General features: G+C 51.6%; 1 protein-coding gene across 1 annotated transcript; it reads left to right on the top strand.

Moving 5' to 3' along the window:
• The first annotated feature begins 2,268 nt into the window (after window positions 1-2,268).
• DDIT4 (DNA damage inducible transcript 4) lies at window positions 2,269-4,878 on the top strand. Its single transcript, XM_017854622.1, has 3 exons — window positions 2,269-2,917; window positions 3,009-3,276; window positions 3,550-4,878. The coding sequence occupies exons 2-3, from the start codon at window positions 3,069-3,071 to the stop codon at window positions 4,041-4,043; spliced, it is 702 nt and encodes a 233-aa protein (XP_017710111.1). The 5' UTR covers window positions 2,269-2,917; window positions 3,009-3,068; the 3' UTR covers window positions 4,044-4,878.
• Window positions 4,879-12,213: the final 7,335 nt, after the last annotated feature.

Genomic DNA, 12,213 nt, shown 5'->3' with positions numbered 1-12,213 from the left:
GAGTCTCGCTCTGTCGCCCAGGCTGGAGTGCAGTGGCCAGATCTCAGCTCACTGCAAGCTCCGCCTCCCGGGTTTACGCCATTCTCCTGCCTCAGCCTCCCGAGTAGCTGGGACTACAGGCGCCCGCCACCTCGCCCGGCTAGTTTTTTGTATTTTTTAGTAGAGACGGGGTTTCACCGTGTTAGCCAGGATGGTCTCGATCTCCTGACCCCGTGATCAGCCCGTCTCGGCCTCCCGAGATTACAGGCTTGTACTGGGATTACAGGCTTGAGCCACCGCGCCCGGCCTTTATTTTTTTTAATTGCCTTTTAGAAACACAGTGAGAAAATAACACTAATAGATTTCTTTTGAAAAGAAACAAAATTATTCAGTGCGCATTAACCAGCCCTTCCCATTTGAGACAAGTTGTTTTATTAACAGAAGGAGACAGTGAATGAAAAAAAGGTGCTTAGAACACTGTTGGGCAGTCTTGATGGTGTTTGTTGAATGAATAAACGATTCCTAATAAACTGACCTTCCCAAACCAAACCCGGATTCTTTTCCTTATGAATATCTACTTTAAAAAAAAAAAAAAAAAAAAGCCTGTACTTTCTTTAGGTCAGTGTTCCACATTTTCCTGAATTTTTTTTTCCTGTCAAAAATAAAAAAAAAAGGCCAGGTGGCTCACGGCTGTAATCCCAGCACTTTGGGAGGCCAAGGCTGGTAGATCACCTGAGGTCAGAAGTTTGAGACCAGCCTGGCCAACATAGTGAAACGCTGTCTCTACTAAAAATACAAAAAATTAGCTGGACATGGTGGTAGGAGCCTGTAGTTCCAGCTACTCGGGAGGCTGAGGCAGAACAATGGTGTGAACCTAGGCGGGGGAGTTTGGAGGCGGAGTTTGCAGTGAGCCAAGATCACGCCACTGCACTTCAGTGAGACCACCATCTCAAAAAAAAAGAAGAAGAAGAAACATCTTAACTATCTCCTGAGGGTGTTTAGGTGTCCTGCCCCGTCAGCCTGGAGGAAAGGTGAATGTTCCTGATGGATTAATTCAGATCTTCTCTCTGGCCAGCAGGAAGATGCACCCATGCAGGTCACCTCTGTAAAGAGTCATTTCAAGAGCATGTCATCTACTCCAGCCCTCCAAGAACTTCGTCTAGCCGCCTTGATCCAGTGTCTTTTATTTATTATTTTAATTTTATATCCCCATTGTTAAGAATCGGGTGTCTTTAAGGCTCCAACAAGTGACACAGCTTGAAGAATGGGAAGAGAAGGCCGTGAAAGTCCCAGTGGCTCACAAACTATTCCATTCTGCAGCTGTCTTTAAGATGTCTCCTGGATCCCCTAATTTCTTTTTTTACCCATAAATTTGTCTCCATAAGTGGGTCTCCCGCCTGTAAAATGAGAGTAGGGTGCAGGGCTTGGATTCTGGTTCTTTCAGGTTCTAAGTTTTGGCCCAAGTGTCAACTTTTTATTTTTTCTTTTTAAGTTGGGGTGGGGATGGAGGTTGAGGAGGGCAGTGGCCTGACATCTGCAAGTGTCATTTGTCACGCGAAAGCAAGCCTGACCCGAGGCAAGGCCCGCCTATCTGGTTAGGTTCCTTGCTTGCCCCGGGGGCCCTGGGCGTCTGATGTAAGTTTGGCTCCCTCTTCCATCAGGGTCCCCGTGTCCCAGACTGATAAACCTCTAGAGCAATAAAGGTCGAGTCCGTCCCAACCTCCACCCACCTCGGCAACCACTGTTAGCCTCCGAGCACTGCTGCCAGGCCAGATTTCCTGCGGCCCCGCCTGAATGACGAAACAGGGGATGGCCATTGCACTCCCTGGCATTTCCAGAGATCTCGGTCCTCGGTCCTGATGCAACCGTCTGGGTCTTTCACACAAAGCGGTATGCGAGGGCTGGGCGCTAGGACCCGGGGGGCGCCCGGGCAGGGAGGCCCGGCCTCGCAGCCTGCAGTCCGCCGGGCGGGAGGATGGGTCTGTGAGTCCCACTGCTGTGGATCCTCGTTTCCATCCCTGCACTGGGCGCTATGAACCCAGGCCCATCCACACTCCTCTAACCACTCTCCTCAAGCCTTCTCCTTGGGAGCAGTTAGAAGGTGGAAGCGGATAGGGTTTGGGAGGCAGGGATCCCCATTAACCTATGTCCTGGGGCTGTAGAGTAACGCTAGGATGGGCAGGTGGGGCCTTAGGGAAGGGGCAGCATGGTGCCCGGAGCTGCCCAGTCTGTGGACCCCACCCCCATATCCCGACCCTTTGCATAGCAGGAATAGAGGGGGTAGGGGCCCGAGGGCAGGCCGGGCTAACGTCTGCTCCCGCGCCTCCGTTCCACGGGCATTCCCCCGGTGTGTTCCCAGTTGTGCCCGAAGCTTTAGGATCCAAGACGCTGGGGGCAACCATTTTCCTTGCCCGCCGCCCCCTCACGCTTCCCTGCCTCTCTTCCTAGCCTGGTCACGGGCTGTCCCCTCCCCCAGCAATGCAACCCTATAATAAACAAGTCTTTCCTTGATCCTCCCCTGCCGCGAGCGCCCTTGGGGACCTTGGCAGCTGCAGCCGCCGCGGATCCTTTCCAGAAAGGGGGCGTGGCGGTGGGTCGGGGTTCGGCTGCGAGCGTTCTGGGGCTCAATGGAGGCGGGGCCCGGCCGCTGTCACCGGGCAGGAGAGAACGTTGCTTACGTGCGCCCGGAGTCCATTGGCCAAGGCGGGCCACACTCCCGGGTCTGGATTGGGTCGTGGCGCAGAGAAGGCGTGGCCTTGCCGCGCTAGTCCTTATAGGCTGCTCCGCGCTGGTGCTAGGGAACAGCAGGCCAAGGGGGAGGTGCGAGTGTGGAGCAGGGACAGGTCTGGGCAGCTCTCGGTGGTTGGCACCGGTTCGCACACCCATTCAAGCGGCAGGACGCACTTGTCTTAGCAGTTCTCGCTGACCGCGCTAGCTGGTGAGTGTCCCTTCTGTGTGTGGGTCCTAGAGCCCGCGGTCTGGTCTGGTCCCCAGACTGACGCCCGGTCGGTGACCCTCTTGTCTTACAGCGGCTTCTACGCTCCGGCACTCTGTGCTCATCAGCAAACGCCCTGGCGTCTGTCCTCACCATGCCTAGCCTTTGGGACCGCTTCTCGTCGTCGTCGTCCACCTCCTCTTCGCCCTCGTCCTTGTCCGGAACTCCCACCCCAGATCGGCCGCCGCGCTCAGCCTGGGGGTCGGCGGCCCGAGAGGAGGGGTTTGACCGCTCTACGAGCCTGGAGAGCTCGGACTGCGAGTCCCTGGACAGCAGCAACAGTGGCTTCGGGCCGGAGGAAGGTGAGCGGTGGGCGGGTGCCGACGCGACTCGAGGGGCCGGGAAGGTGGGGAAGCCCTGGTGCTGGAAGGGGTCAGAACCACCTTGGCTTCCTATCCCATCAGGACCCAGATTGCTTGGGCGCAGGGGGAATTGGAGTATAAGGTGAATGAGGCGGAAACTGAGGCACGGAGTGGGACGGAGCGTTGGTTTCTTAAGGAAACAGCACCTTCCCCGCCTGTGCGTTTCCTTTTGAAGCCGCTCTAATACCCCTTCCTGTGTGCTCTCCTTTCCAGACTCGGCTTACCTAGATGGAGTGTCGTTGCCCGACTTCGAGCTGCTCAGTGACCCTGAGGATGAACACCTGTGTGCCAACCTGATGCAGCTGCTGCAGGAGAGCCTGGCCCAGGCGCGTCTGGGCTCGCGGCGCCCTGCGCGCCTGCTGATGCCTGGCCAGCTGGTGAGCCAGGTGGGCAAAGAACTACTACGCCTGGCCTACAGCGAGCCGTGCGGCCTGCGGGGGGCGCTGCTGGACGTCTGCGTGGAGCAGGGCAAGAGCTGCCACAGCGTGGGCCAGCTGGCACTCGACCCCAGCGTGGTGCCCACTTTCCAGCTGACCCTCGTGCTGCGCCTGGACTCACGACTCTGGCCCAAGATCCAGGGGCTGTTTAGCTCCGCCAACTCTCCCTTCCTCCCTGGCTTCAGCCAGTCCCTGACTCTGAGCACTGGCTTTCGAGTCATCAAGAAGAAGCTGTACAGCTCGGAACAGCTGCTCATTGAGGAGTGTTGAACTTCAACCTGCGGGGGCTGACAGTGTCCCCCAAGGCAGAGACAGCTGAACTTTTGGGGTGGAGACTAGAGGCAGGAGCTCTGAGGGACTGATTCCTGTGTTTGGAAAACTGAGGCAGCCACCTAAGGTGGAGGTGGGGGAACAGTGTTTCCTGGGAAGCTCACTGAGTTGTGTGCAGGTGGCTGTGCATTGGGGACACATACCCCTCAGTACTGTAGCATGAAACAAAGGCTTAGGGGCCAACAAGGCTTCCAGCTGGATGTGTGTGTAGCATGTACCTTATTATTTTTGTTACTGACAGTTAACAGTGGTGTGACAGCCAGAGAGCAGCTGGGCTGCTCAGGCCTCGGCCTGGCCCAGGGTGAAAGGGCACGTGCTCTTCAGAGCAGCCGGAGGGAGGGGGGAAGTCGTGGAGGTGGTTTGTGTATCTTACTGGTCTGAAGGGACCAGTTGTGTTGTTTGTTTTGTATCTTTTGTCTTTCTGATCGGAGCATCACTACTGACCTGTTGTAGGCAGCTATCTTACAGACGCATGAATGTAAGAGTAGGAAGGGGTGGGTGTCAGGGATCACTTGGGATCTTTGACACTTGAAAAAATACACCTGGGAGCTGCGTTCAACCCTTCCCCCACCGTGTGCTGTGGAGTTGAGCTGGGAGGGAGGGGCCGAGAGGGTGGGGGCTGGAACCCCTCCCTGGGAGGAGTGCCATCTGGGTCTTCCATCTAGAACTGTTTACATGAAGATAAGATACTCACTGTTCATGAATACACTTGATGTTCAAGTATTAAGACCTATGCAATATTTTTTACTTTTCTAATAAACATGTTTGTTAAAACGGTTGAGTCTCTCATCAGTGCCATGAAATGAAAAGGAGGGAGATGGGTGCTAGTGAAAGGCAGGTCTCATCAGGCCCTGGGGTTCACCTGTGTGTTCCTCCATCCCTTTCCGGGACTGCCTGCCAGCCTGGTGACAGAGGTATGTGTACCGTGTGCCATCTGTGCCAAGAACCCTTGGCTCTGTGCTGGCTGAAGCTACTAGGAGAACACTGGAAACCCCTGAAGGTAGGGGGGGTGAGTCAGACCTCCCACCATGCCAGAGTCTCTAGAGGGAGAACTCACCTGGCTGCCCAAGTTAGAAGGCCCAGACAGGAGGGCCCACTGAGCCCAAGGTCTTTAACAAACAGTGAAAGAACTAGAAAATACCTTTTTTCTTTCTGGGAGAAAAAATCACAGTTGTTCTGCCATCATGAAAATTACAAATCTTATCTCTGGATATGAAAAGGCTAAGAGGGGGAGTTTGAAAAAGGCTACTTAGGTCATGCCTCTCACTGGACAAAGAACCAAGAGGGGTGTGAGCTGCCACTGGAAGGAAGTCTGGACCAGGCGGGTGCAGAACTCCCTGCACACACACAGGTGAGGGAAGGAGTGCTAATGGCTTAGAGAGCAAGGAGATAGCAGGCCTATTTTAACGATGCCTTGGGTCACCCAGATGCCCTCTATGCACCTGTTGTCCCAGTCACTTGGGATGCTGAAGCCAGAGGATTGCCTGAGTCCAGGAGTTCAAGGCTGCAGCCTGGGTAACAGCAAGACCCTGTCTCTAAAAACAAAACAAAAGATTCATTGTGCACTCTGGGTCCTAAGTTCCTTATCAGAGAAATTGGCAAATTGGCGTTGGGCCAGATGAAGTCCAAGGCCTTTCCCCCTTCTTCCCTGGGACTACATCCACCCACACCAACTGGCCTTTGGAGAGTTCTTATCTCCCTTGTTTCTCTTCCTGGTCCCAGACAGGCCTTGTTTGCTCAAGACTGTAAAACAGTGGTTCTTCCACTTGAGTGTGTGTAATCAGATCACATGGGCCCTCCTGGAGATTCTCAGTGCATCTGGGCCAGGGCCCCAGAAATCTGCATTTACATCAGGGATTCCAATGGAGGGTCCTAAACTTTACAATGACTTGGAAGACCCACCTCCCTTTGGTAGAACTGAATGACTTGGTCCCTGAAATGAATAAACTTGGATTGGAAGTGCATTTGGAAATGGATGGTGAGAACAGTGAAGAAGTTGCCCAGAGCAGTGTTAGGAAAGCCCTCACATCTATTTTCTTAGCACATACTCCTAATAGCCACCCTGTGAGGGGTGGGTGGGGCGGCAGGGGTTTGTAATGTTTTACAAATTAGTAAATGGAGGCCCAAGCCCTGGAATGGTCATCTTCTTGGATAAGGGCTGACTTTGTCCACTGCCAGCCTCTTGAGATTCAGGGCTGAGAGTGAAGCAAGCTTGACACCTGGGCTGAGTCTGAAGGGCACTTTCCCAGGAACTGAGATCTGTGCCAATGCTCATGACCCTGCCTCCCCAGTCTCAAAAGAGAAGCAAGAAAACAATTGTCTGTCTTCAGAGTAGACAGACTCTACTCTGAGGTGATGCATTGATCAGCATTAGCCCCTTTCCAAGCCAAGGATGCAGCTGAGCCCAGCACCGCACCTTTTCTTAGACAGTCAGACTGAGGCCATATCAAAGCTTGGGTTCCCAAGCTAGCTCAGCTGAGTTACCCTCTCCCAGAGCCAAATTGGTTTTCCTCATTCTCACAGGGCCTGAAAATCCTCCTGCAGCAGGACAGAAGGGTCCGCAAGCAGGAGCCCTGTAGCTTGAGTCTGGGTGAAAGGGAAGAGGCTTGCTGAGGCCCAAGACAGTTCTGGGTCCTGAGGTCTCCTAAGATGTGGCAGGGAGCTTTGCTCCAGGTACTGGACTCCCTAAGAGAAAATAGGGCAGGCTTATTTGTTGCTAAACCGGAAAGCTAAGAAAGCTTATAAAGACCTACACATAAAATCAACTTTGGCCGGGCGCGGTGGCTCACGCCTGTAATCCCAGCACTTTGGGAGGCTGAGGCGGGTGGATCACGAGGTCAGGAGATCAAGACTATCCAGGCTAACACGGTGAAACCCCATCTCTACAAAAAACACAAAAAATTAGTCGGGCGTGGTGGTGGGCGCCAGTAGTCCCAGCTACTCGGGAGGCTAGCGCAAGAGAATGGCGTGAACCCAGGAGGCGGAGCTTGCAGTGAGCCAAAATTGTGCCACTGCACTCCAGCCTGGGCGACAGAGCAAGACTCCATCTCCAAAAAAAAAAAAAAATCAACTTTGGTAAATGCTTTCAGAAATTGTCCTATTTAGTGAGACCCTATCTGATAAAGAAAGGAAGGAAAGACAAAAAAAGAAAGGAAAGGAAAGGGGAAAGGAAAAAGACTGCCCTATTTGGCCTGGAAAATGTGCACTGATCGCCTCCCTTTATACAGGATTCCCTCTCTTATTCCTATTTTCCACCTCATCGGGTCAATGCTCTAGAACCTGCAATGGTTCCCTATTGCCAGATTCCACTGCTGGCCTTTTAGGACATTCGGTGTTGGGCCCTATACTCCCTACTGAGGCTTACCTCCCACCATTCCCCTTAATTGGGGCAAGTCAGTCTGGACTGCCCTTTTCTCTAGCCCCAGACTCTGCTTATTCTAGTGCTTTCCACCAAGGATATGGTTCCTGTGTTTTGCTGGCAAGCCCTGTCCTTTCTTTAAGGCCTAGAGCAAGTTCCAGCCTTTTTATGGCTCTTTTCTGCCTCCCCTCCCCGCATCTTTCACAATTGCAGTGTGAAAACATGGCATACAATGATCTCATTGTATGCGCTTGTTTTGCATCCCCCTAGCTCTATAGAACACCCCTAGGTTCTCCTCAGGCCTGGCACACAGTGGTTAATTAAGCATTGGCTGTCTGAGCCTTGGGTCATGCCCTCTCTCTAAGCTCAGAGGACATAAGATTCCCTCACCAGCCTCAGACTCTCAGGCTACAAGGAGAGGAGGGCAGGGTTAGAAACAGTTGTTGTTGCTTTTTGTTTTTTGTTTTTTTTTTTCATTAGCCTACCACCTAGTTTAGAGGAATATTAAAGGCTAAGGTCATGGAAGGGAAGTAGTGTCGTTAGTGGCTAAAGCCACTTGCATTAGTGAAATCTGGATTCAAATCCCAGTTCAGCCATTTCCTAGCCAATGACCTGGGGCAAGTCACTTTACCTCTCTAAGCTTCATTTTCCTCATCTGTAAAGTGGGAATGACAGTGAGGAAATGATATATGTAACAACATTACTAAGGCCCCTCATGGGTCTTATGACTGGATAGATAAGACGCCCATGACTGGATAGAGATGGCAGCCTGAGCATGGCAGGGCTGGCTGCACAGCAAGTGCCTTTAATAGGGACCACTCTTTGATTCCTGTTCCCTCTGGTCTTACGTTCCTCTAACAGCTTTTCAAAGTTACCATCTTAACAGCCACAATGGCTGGGTGCCGGTGGCTCATGCCTGTAATCCCAGCACTCTGGAAGGCCAAGGTGGGGGGATCACTTGACCCCTAGAGTTCAAGACCAGCCTGAGCAACACAGTGAGACCCCTCTAATTAAACAAACAAACAAATAAATAAATAAAATTTTAACAGCCATGTCAACATACAACCTTAACGAATTCAAAAGAAAAACAAGGCTGGGCGTGGTGGTGGGCGCCTGTAATCCTAGCACTTTGGGAGACTGAGGCAGCAGAATCGCGTGAACCCGGGAGGCGGAGGTTGCAGTGAGCCCAGATCTCACTCCAGCCTGGGAGACGGAGCGAGACTCCCTCTCAAAAAAAACAAAAAAACAAAAACCAAACAAAAAGGCGGGGCGCAGTGGCTCACGCCTGTAATCCCAGCACTTTAGGAGGCCGAGGCGGGTGGATCACTTGAGCTCAGGAATTCAAGACCAGCCTAGCCAACATGGTGAAATCCTGTCTCTACTAAAAATACAAAAATTGACTGGGTGTGGTGGCAGGTGCCTGTGAACCCAGCTATTTGAGGGGCTGAGGCAGGAGAATCGCTTCAACTCAGAGGTGGAGGTTACAGTGAGCTGAGATCGCGCCACTGCACTCCAGCCCAGGAGACACAGCAAGACTCAGTCACAAAAAAAAGAAAAGAAAAGAAAGAAAAACAAACTCTCCGCCCAGGGAGGATGTGTTCAGACAGCTATACTTCTAAGTTGCATTATTCTAATTCTGGTACATATTAAGCATTACATATAAGATTCCTTTAGGGCAGGCGTGGTGGCTCATGCCTGTAATCCCAGCACTTTGGGAGGCTGAGATAGGTGGATTACCTGAGGTCAGGAGTTTGAGACCAGCCTGACCAACATGGTGAAACCCTGTCTCTACTAAAACCAGAACAATTTGCCAGGCCATGATGGTGTGTGCCTGTAGTCCCAGGTACTCAGGAGGCTGAGGAAGGAGAATCATCTGAACCCAGGAGACAGAGGTGGCAGTGAGCCAAGATTGCGCCACTGGGCAAGAGCGAGACTCCGTTAAAAAAAAAAAATTCCTTTAATTCCACTTCATGGATCAGGAGGAAATGCCAAGGGGCAGAGGAGCTCAGTGAGGGATCTGCAGGACTAAGATGAGCAGTGTGTGGTCTCCTACCTCTGGGGCCTTCCGTTCAACCTCCACAAGCCCTACCAGTTTCCTAGCTCAGGTGCAGCCTGGGTCAGCCACATCCTACTTTGGCTGCTGGAGGAAGCCAAGTACTGCTGGGGCACCCCAGAGGAAGCTGAGGAAACGTGGGCACAAAAACCAGGCCCAATTAATAGACCATTACAGGATTCTGTAATTATCCCGAAATGGAAGGGCTTTTTATGAAGGAATCACAAGTTAGAGAGAAAACTATTAACCCTAGACGTGCCCATGCAGGGGCACAGCTGAAGAGCCTCCATCTTGATCCCAGCCATGGGCAGCTTTATGGAAACTTCTGGGGCAGCATATGCAGCCTGTGGCCACATGGAGCTGGTGGCTCTGAATGTAGAGGTTGGTGGGCTGCATTCACTCAGCCACTCATTTATTCATTCAACCTATATACTGTATAAATAGGTCCATGTGGGCTGCAAGAGAAAGCCAAAGTAAGTAGGAACCCTTAAGAAGCTGTTATCAAAATGTTCTTTTGGCCGGGCGCAGAGGCTCACACCTGTGATCCCAGCACTTTGGGAGGCTGAGGCAGGCGGATCGTCTGAGGTCAGGAGTTTGAGACCAGCCTGGCCAACATGGTGAAACCCTGTCTCTATTAAAAATACAAAAAATTATCTGGGTGTGGTCGTGGGTACCTGTAATCCCAGCTACTCGGGAGGCTGAGGCACGAGAATCGCTTGAACCCAGGAGGCAGAGGTTGCAGCCAGCCGAGATGGCGCCATTGCACTCTAGCCCAGATGACAAGAGTGAAACTCCATCTCAAAAAAAAAAAGTTATCACACACACACACACACAGACACATAATCACACACACCTACATAATCACACATACTTTTAATAAGTAAAACATGGGGTATAAGGAGAAGAGAAAATGGGCTTACACTCAAATCTCCCTATCCCTAATTTCCCAGGAAAAACGTTTTTTTCCCAGACAGAGTCTAGCCCTGTTGCCCCGGCTGGAGTACAGTGGTGCGATCTTGGCTTAGTGCAACCTCACCTCCTGAGTTTAAGCAGTTCTCCTGCCTCAGCCTCCCGAGTAGCTGGGATTACAGGCGCCTGCCACCACGCCCAGCTAATTTTTGTATATTTTAGTAAAGATGGAGTTTCACTGTGTTGGCCAGTCTCGTTTCGAACTCCTGACTTCGTGATCCGCCCCCCTCAGCATCCCAAAGTGCTACAAGCGTGAGCCAGGAAAAACCTTTAAAGTATATAAGATATGTAATTATATAAAATGAAACTAATTGAAGCTGGGCGCGGTGGCTCACGCCTGTAATCCCAGCACTTTGGGAGGCGGAGGCGGGCGGATCACGAGGTCAGGAGATCAAGACCATCCTGGCGAACACGGTGAAACCCCGTCTCTACTAAAAATACAAAAAAATTAGCCGTACGTGGTGGCGGGCGCCTGTAGTCCCAGCTTCTAGGGAGGCTGAGGCAGGAGAATGGCGTGAACCTGGGAGGCGGCAGAGCTTGCAGTGAGCTGAGATTGCGCCACTGCACTCCAGCCTGGGCGACAGAGCGAGACTCCGTCTCAAAAAAAAAAAAAAAAAAAAAAAAAAAGAAACTAATTGAACTGTATACTTTAAATTGACTAATTTTACTGAATGGGCTAGGTATGGTCGCTCAGCACTTTGGGAGGCTGAGATGGGCAGAGGTGGCCAACATGGTGAAACCCTGTCTCTACAAAAAATACAAAAATCAGCTGGGCATGGCGGTATACACCTATACACACAGCTACTTGGGAGGCTGAGGTGGGAGGATTGCTTGAACCTAGGGAGGTTGAGGTTGTGTCACTGCACTCCAGCCTGAGTAACAGAGACCCTGTCTCAAGAAAAAAATAACTTTTGTGTTTTTTTTTGAGACAGAGTCTCACTCTGTTGCCCAAGCTGGAATGCAGTGGCGCCATCTCGGCTCACTATAACCTTTGCCTCCCACGTTCAAGTGATTTCTCCTGTCTCAGTCTCTGTAGTAGGTGGGCCTACAGGTGCCCCCCACCACACCAGGCTAATTTTTGTACTTTTAGTAGAGAAGAGGTTTCACCATGTTGGCCAGGCTGGTCTCGAACTCCTGACCTCAAGTGATCTGCCCGCCTCAGCCTCCCAAAGTGCTGGGATTACAGGTGTGAGCCACTGTGCCCGGCCAAAAATGTATATATATGTTTTTTTTTTGGAGACAGAGTTTCACTCTTGTTGCTCAGGCTGGAGTGCAGTGGCGCAATCTTGGCTCACCACAAACTCTGCCTCCTGGGTTCAGTGATTCTCCTGCCTCAGTCTCCTGCGTAGCTGGGATTACAGTTATATACTGCCATGCCCGGCTAATTTTTGAGATTTCTTTTTCTTTTTTTTTTTTTGAGACAGTCTCATTCTGTCGCCCAGGCTGGGGTGCAGTGGGGCAATCTCGGCTCACTGCAACCTCCGCCTCCCAGGTTCAAGGAGTTCTCCTGCCTCAGTCTCCTGAGTAGCTGGGATTATAGGCATGTGCCACCACGCTCGGCTAATTTTTGTATTTTTAGTAGAGACAAGGTTTCTCCATGTTGGTCAGGATGGTCTCGAACTCCTGACCTTGTGATTCACCCACCTCAGCCTCCCAACATGCTGGGATTACAGGTGTGAGTCACTGCGCCAGAACAAAATAAAATTTTTTTTTTTTTTTTTTTTTTTTGG

Source organism: Rhinopithecus bieti, unplaced genomic scaffold (assembly GCF_001698545.2).
Source record: "Rhinopithecus bieti isolate Rb0 unplaced genomic scaffold, ASM169854v2 scaffold_36008, whole genome shotgun sequence".
Lineage (NCBI taxonomy): Eukaryota > Metazoa > Chordata > Mammalia > Primates > Cercopithecidae > Rhinopithecus > Rhinopithecus bieti.
Note: the sequence above shows the minus strand (reverse complement) of the source record. Positions and strands in the feature narration are given on the sequence as shown.

Excerpts from the sequence above, each read along its gene's own strand:
- DDIT4 (XM_017854622.1), top strand. The coding sequence starts at position 3,069 with ATGCCTAGCCTTTGGGACCGCTTCTCGTCGTCGTCGTCCACCTCCTCT. Across the intron at positions 3,277-3,549 it reads TGGCTTCGGGCCGGAGGAAG|ACTCGGCTTACCTAGATGGA; the intron begins GTGAGCGGTGGG and ends TCTCCTTTCCAG.